Genomic DNA, 7,535 nt, shown 5'->3' on the forward strand with positions numbered 1-7,535 from the left:
TTTGTTGATTTTAGGGTTACGGTCGTTGTTAAAATAAAGGAGACTGGAGTCTAGGTCTAGGCAATGAGAAAAGAGAATTACATGATGTTAATTAACTGTGTCCTGTTGGTATTTTTTTAACCTAAAATTAATTAACAGTATATCATCAAAGGTCAGATTCTTGGGAAAAAAATTTGTGTGGCAAAAGTACGATAAATTAATTACAACCCGAAGGAAAGAATATTCATAGGGCAATGTCAGCAAAATAAAAAGTACCATAGGATAGATTCTCAACATTTTTGTTTTGTTTTGTTTTGTTTGCAGAACAATTAGCCTGGGATTTTATGGATTAGATTGAGAATAGAAACGGTTTAAGTTTTTCAAATGAGTAGCCTGACATAAAATAATTATAAATTTTGATCTGAATGTTAAATAAAACTTAAATTACTACCAAAGGAAAGAGTGTTCGTAGGTTTAGACTTGTTACTCGAATTCGTACCTTTCTCCGCGTCGCAAAGTAAGATAAATTAATTACTACCAAAGGAAAGAATATTCATAGGGCAATGTCAGCAAAATAAAGAAAACACAAGCATTTGTGTTGCCTTCACATGAAAGTTAAATAATTTAAGCAATCTTTTAGCTAGAGATGAAGAGGTATTATGCCTCTTTGAAAATAACTTCACTCCCTTCTCGATCATTCTTCCTATCAATCACTTCTCCTCTCCACTCAAAAAGAAGATGGAAGAATTTGCTGCGAAATCCCTTTTAGGGAAGTTAGGCTCTTCTGCAATTAAAGAACTTTATCTGGCATGGGGACTTAAAGCTGAACTTGCAAGTCTTGAAGAGAAATTGTTAGCCATCAATGCAGTTTTGATGGATGCCGAGAAGAAACAGTCCCGGAATGAGAAGATTCGGTTCTGGCTTCAGATGCTCCGAGAATTCATGTATGATGCAGAGGACGCACTGGATGGATTTGAGTGTGAAGATTTGAGAAGGCAAGTGGTGAAAACTACAGGGAGCACTAGCAGAAAGCTAAGCCGCTTCTTTTCAAGTTCTAACAAGCTTGCATTGCGTTTTAAAATGGGTCATAAAATAAAGGACCTCAACGACAGGCTAGCCGAGATTGAATCTCTGAAGTCTCTGCTTGGCCTCACCGAGCAGACTAGTGATCATAGTTCTGTCTTGCCTGAGGAAATATCAGAGATGAAATAATCCTTTGAGAGCTTTTCCGGTCTTATTGGAAGAGACAGAGACAAGGAATGCACCATCAACCTCTTAGTAGAACCTTTAAAGGTTGATGACGCTCATCCCTTTGTCATTCCAATAGTCGGAATGGCTGGTTTGGGGAAGACTGCTCTTGCCAAATCGGTGTATGACGATGGAAGTGTGGATGCCTTTTTTGAGCTGAAGATGCAGGCATGTGTTTCAGATGGATTTGCTCTCAAACAAGTGATGCAAAAGATGATCAACTCTGCAACTGGGGAAAGATGTAACGACTTGGAAGAGGTTGAACTAAAAGCAAAACTAGAAATGGTAGGAAACACTTGCTTATTTTAGATGATGTTTGGAACGAAGACTCCCAGAAGTGTCTCTTGCTGAAGCCTATATTATCAAAAGGTGCACTTGGAAGTAAGATCATAGTAACCACCAGAAGTAAACGTGTAGCACAGATTATGGGTTCTGCTGGTGCACAAGAGTTAAGTCTTCTTGATCAAAAGGATTGTCTGACTTTGTTTTACAAGTGTGCATTTAAGGAAAGGCAGAAGGAGCAACATCCAAATTTGGTAGAAATTGGGAAAGAAATAGTGGGAAAATGCAAGCAAATTCCTCTGGCAGTAATCAACTTGGAACTCAATTTTATGGTATAACTGATGAAAGGGAGTGGAAATTGGTAAGAGATAGTGAGACCTGGGAAGAGAAGGAAGATGGTCTTTTACCTGCTTTAAAAATAAGCTATCAACGACTCTCAAATCACTTGAAAAGATGCTTTCTTTATTGATCGATCTTTCCAAAAGATTATAAGTTCACGGATCCGTATTGGTGCAGTTTTGGATGGCACAAGGACTGGTTCATCAATCAACACATCCAAGTGAAAACTTGGAAGATGTTGGGATTCGCTATGTGCGTGAGTTGATCTCAAAATGTTTCTTCCAAGATGTTAACGATTTGCTTTTTGTACTTAGCTTTAAAATGCATGATTTAGTGCATGATCTTGCATCATCATTGGTTCAAAATGAATGTTCAATCCTACGCTCAAATAACCACCAAGTTTTCAAAACTGCCAAACATTTATCAGTTGTTGACTCTTAACTCTTTTTTCCAAGCTCTTCCTAAGTTCCCAAATAAGATAGAGCGTGTGAGAACGCTTGTTTTTGTAGCCAGTCTAGAGGAACCTAGTTGCAGAACAGACTTCGAGAAATGTTTGTCAGGATTTAAGCATTTGCGGTCGCTGGAACTAATGGATGTCTGTGAATTTCTGCCGGATAAGATTGGCTCCCTGAAAGAGTTGAGATATCTGAATTTAGTTGAGAATACAAAGCTGAAAAGATTCCCAAAATCTATTTTCAAGTTACAAAATTTGCAGGCTCTGATTCTAGGTGATGGATTCGTAGAGCTGCCAAAAGATGTGAGGTGCTTGATCAGCCTTAGATTGTTATTTCTAATCACCAAGCAGAAGCGGTTGCCAGAAGGTGGAGTTGGGTGCTTGGGGAGTCTTCAAATTTTATTGATTGCTGGCTGTGAAAATCCTGAATATTTGTGTGAAGATATGCAAGGTCTTAAAAGTCTTCGGAAATTGTGCATTGGAGGGTGTAAAAACTTGATCTCTTTGCCACGAAGTATGAAATACCTAACTGCACTTGAGTATTTGAGTATTATGGTATGTGAAAAGCTTGATCTGATGACAATAGAAGTGTAAGAGGAGGGATTTAAGCCACTTAACCTTCAGACTCTATGTTTTATAACATTACCAGCAACGCGACCATTACCAAAACAGTTTCTTCAAGGATCTGCAGGCTCCTTACAAACATTTGCAATCGAAGACTGTCCAAACATCATAGAATTGCCAGAGTGCACCGGCAATCTGAAGGAACTTCAAAAGCTTGTGATCAGGATGTGTCCAAGTCTGGGCGAAAGGTGCCAAAGGGAAACAGGAGAAGATTGGCCCAAGATTGCTCATGTCCCTCATATTGATGTTGACTATGTAAACATTTAAAAAACATCTTAATAGGTTCTTCTTTCGCTACACGTTGTGTCATTTTTCTCCCCGTGTGTTGTTCAATAAGAATGCGATGCTTGTGTTTTGGAGCTGTAGATTCAATGGAAAACCAGCTTTACCAGAGCAAGAAGAGCGAGCTGGTATGATATTGCTTTCTGATTAATAGTTAACTGATTCATCCAGTAAGATATTAAGATTTTTTTGAACTTGTCATTAGTGTTAAATTCTTTGTTTGTATAATCTGTGTGTCTTGTTGGCTCAGATCTTCTACAACAGTGAGCTCCTTGCGGTCATTGGCTTGAAGCTGGATGTTTCTGTCTTGTTTAGATCCTCGAGCCTTGATTTTCTTAGCTGCCTGTTTGTGGCTGGTTATCTGGTTACTTTCTTGCAGCTATTGTGCTAATTGGTATTACACACTTTGGAGTATGATTTGCCTTCTTCACTGTTCATTGAATTGTTATATATAACAATGATTTATTTTCCTTTTTTCTAATTTTATCCTTTTGGGTTTATATTGAATTTCTAACCCTTCAATTAATAATAATAATAATAATAATAATAATAATAATAATAATAATAAAGTTAAACATAAATTCTTTAGTTCATATCTTTCTAGTAAAATCAAAAGTAGAATTCTCGATTATTCAGACATTAATCGAATCATATGTATTGGTCATTATAATTTCATATATCATGCTATTCCTCACAAAAATCTTGATTTATTGGCAAAAAGGTGAAAACATAAATTTATCATCCCATCCCAATTGATTCAAGAAAAATAACTAATTAATGTACCACTTTGATTAATATTTTTACTTATCTTGATGATCCTAATACCCAAGAAAGAGTTATGAAATTACTAAATATATGTGCTTATAAGGGTACATTCAATTGTCAAAAAGGAAGATTTAGTTGAGAATGGACGAGTTACACATAGATTTTTTTGTCCGTGTTATGATGTTGTGAATTTGATCAATTTTTTTTTAATATAAAAATATATATTTAAATGGTGATAATTTGAGTAAATCTTGAGTTAACTTGATTCATTCATGATTCGAGATAACCCTAGATAAAGGAAAGAGAAAAAGAAGAAGAAGAAAGTTCAAGGGCCCAATAGCCTAAAATCAAATAATGAAATAAAAAAATCAAAATTAAATCGGGTTAATCTTCAAAACCGACAACTTTGATCATAAGACTGAAATGACCATATAGAAGACCAAAAAAAATCTTGAACAAAATTTTTAATCATAAAAAAATTAAAAATAAAATAAATAGTAATCAAAACAATGAAGACCAAATCTGGTATAAAAACTAATAAGGTATGTAAGTTGCTTCACATTGTTTTTTTACATGAAAAAATTCAAACTATAAATTGAAAAGCCTATGCAAATAAGATTAAGATATTTCATAACATAAAATGAGACATGCATATGATTGTGTTTATTGAATATATTTATTTAAATAAATAAAAGATAAATCTATATCCTAAAAAACTCATGACTTAAGAGATAAATACAAATGAAACTGACTGAATAAACCAACGCCAAAAAAATATCATAAAAGGCCGAACACATTAGCAATATAATTTAAAAATGAATATTTTTTATTTTAAAAAATAAACTTCATTTGTATAAAAAACATTATAGATGAATTAGAATAATACATTGAAAATTGAAATAGAAACAAAACAACTAAAAAAAACTTATATTAAAAAAAGTCATGCAAAAATCGTGACTTAGATTATGAGACCGAGATAAACCCATAGAAAAAACTTGAAGATAATCACAAGATCAATATTAAAAAATAATTAATGCAGAACAATAAGATCATACAAAGCCAAATTCTCAACAAATTAAATGTTGAAAGATGAAACCAGAAAAAAATAATTACATAAAAGGATCGAAAAAAATGAGGGTGAGAAAAAACATTAATTGGAGGGATAAAAATTTTCAATTGGAGGGTTTAATTGAATTGAAAAATAGCTTTAAAAAAAGAAAAAAAAATCTAAAGATTGAGGGTCAAATTGAAAAAAAATAAAACAACAAAAAATTTGATTAAAGGATAAAATTGAAAGAAAAAAAAACTTCAACAAAAATATCAAGGACAAAATTAGAAATTTAAAAAATAAGAACCGAACTGAAAAACCAAACATATGAGAAATTGCAATTAAATGACTAAATTGAAAAGAATAAAAACATCTATAAATGGAAAAAAAATGAAATAAGAAATTAATAGATTGAGGACTGAAATTAAAAAGAAGACAATGATATACATTACATATTAAGAGAGAGAAAAGAAGGGAAAAAAATCAAACAATCACTAGCGATAATTCGACCATCGTAAACTGCCACGTGTCACTCTAAATGAAAGAGGATATGACGACGCATCTAGGGAGACGGTGGAAGGCTAGTTATGTCCACTGGGCGGCGTCACACACGCCTCCTAAATGATGCAGACGCCACCCACGTGTTGGGGCGTGCCGAGTACGCTCCAATAGCTTTAAGCATTAAAAAATTTGAAAATGTCAAAATATCCCCTATAACTGACAATTACACAAAATACCTATATAAAAGTACAAAAATATCCCCAAATACTAATCTTATATTTTGCTATTCTAAGGTTAAAAATATAACTGCACTATATATTAAAATTGAAAAATCCCAAAATATCATATTCCAGCAGCACAATAATTTTTTGACTATGAGACAAATATATATTTTAACGGTTAAAAAACTTATAATGCGAGGTCAAGAAATTGACTTTAAAGTTAAAAGAATACTTTTACCTTGAAAGAAAAAGAAAAAGATATCAACACCCCTAACTAAGAGAGGCTTAATTGTTTTTTTTCAAAAGAGCACAAATATAATTTTACCGAATCTCAAGATATATTTTACTACAGTAAAACATTTTTGCCATTTTTTAGGTAGTAATAATACACACACCTGTTGCTGGTGAAGTTATTGGCATGGCTGGAGTTGCTTTTGCTATACATCCAGGAGTTACAGGGACTCATTTTGAGTTATATTATATCTGAATTCTGTGCTGTCAGAGATTTTTTTATTATTATTATTTTGAGAGCAACAAGGATTTCATGGGTAGGAAGACAGAATCATCAAAGATATTAACAGTACAAATCACTGCTGGTAAAATTTATTAATGAAGAAAACAAACATTAATCATTGAATCACAGCCTACACAATGCCAGTCTTGTAAAACTAAAATGAATAAAAAAAAGAACTGCAAGAAGCTTGATCAGAGGAGCCACCATGCAAGCTTCCCAGAAGTGATCAGAAAAGAGATGAGAACGACTTAGGCATCGCAAGGCAGCAAAAAGTGCTGCAAATGTCTCAGAGCATCATCCATGCTTAGGTACCTCCAATGTTTTGTATTCATGATGGCCAAACTCAACTTTCCTCTCTTGAACTTGCCGTCATCCTCTGTACCCTCCTCCTCATCAATACAATTCTCACTGCAAAATCCCAACTTTATCTCAGCAACAAGGCTGCTTGCGGTGACCATGTTTGAGCAACACCCCGGCAATGGAAGCTCCTTGGAAAACAAGTCTTCTGCCTCCGGAACAAGGCTCGCCTTTCCACTACAAGATTCCATCATATTAAATACATCTTTCCAACCTCTCAACACAACGTTCCATGTCACTTTTATCTCCCGTATCGCTTCTTTTTTCAGTGAAGACTCAAGATCTATGTCGACAGCGAACTTGAATATCCCATTAGGATCTACCTGGAGTTCATCGCATGGTTTCGATAGGGTGAATAAAGTGGAAGACTCTCCGGTCCTTGCATTGATGACGAAGAGGAGGTCATTTAGGGGCAGGTGGGGTTTTATTGGCTTTTGAAGCTGGAGCTTGGAGGCTGCCGTGGAGGCAATACCGTAAAGGCGGTGGCAAGAGACAGCTGGGTCTACGTGTTTGAGGTTGTAGACAGAAGGGTAGTGAGCAGAGCATATCGGCCGCCAAATATCCTCAGAGGAAAATGACTCCAACCATGATTTGGACACACAAGAAGCAGTAGCAAGGGATTTAGGGTCTAGATACTGAGCCACTAGAAAAAGAAGCTCCCAAGCTGGCGATGGCGAATAGGATACTAGTTTATTCTTGAAGAGTTTTAGTCTTTTGACAGAAACATGATGGATATTTTCTTGACTAGAAGAGCGTTTGAGCTTCGTGAGAGACATGGAGAGATGGCTTAATTTGGTTTCTCCTAATTATTCTAACGATCAATACTTGGAAGGCTAAAGAATGGAGTAGATTTCAACCCTGGAGGTGCTTAATTATATAGGCTGCTAATCTATTGATCAGCAAGCCGATGGGATTCCTGTT

The 7,535-nt window shown here is 34.9% G+C and overlaps 2 protein-coding genes across 2 annotated transcripts; one reads left to right on the forward strand and one right to left on the reverse strand.

The window, feature by feature from the left end:
• Window positions 1-717: 717 nt before the first annotated feature.
• On the forward strand, window positions 718-3,599 carry LOC18097556 (putative disease resistance protein RGA3). The gene is made up of 7 exons (XM_052452277.1): window positions 718-1,144; window positions 1,226-1,512; window positions 1,581-1,814; window positions 2,026-2,104; window positions 2,304-2,857; window positions 2,975-3,181; window positions 3,459-3,599. The coding sequence occupies exons 1-7, from the start codon at window positions 718-720 to the stop codon at window positions 3,597-3,599; spliced, it is 1,929 nt and encodes a 642-aa protein (XP_052308237.1).
• Window positions 3,600-6,505: 2,906 nt separating this feature from the next.
• LOC18108818 (probable F-box protein At5g04010) lies at window positions 6,506-7,390 on the reverse strand. Its single transcript, XM_006387020.2, has one exon. It carries the CDS (start codon window positions 7,388-7,390, stop codon window positions 6,506-6,508), a length of 885 nt encoding a protein of 294 aa, XP_006387082.2.
• Between the last annotated feature and the right edge of the window lie 145 nt (window positions 7,391-7,535).

This window comes from Populus trichocarpa, chromosome 4, assembly GCF_000002775.5.
Source record: "Populus trichocarpa isolate Nisqually-1 chromosome 4, P.trichocarpa_v4.1, whole genome shotgun sequence".
NCBI lineage: Eukaryota > Viridiplantae > Streptophyta > Magnoliopsida > Malpighiales > Salicaceae > Populus > Populus trichocarpa.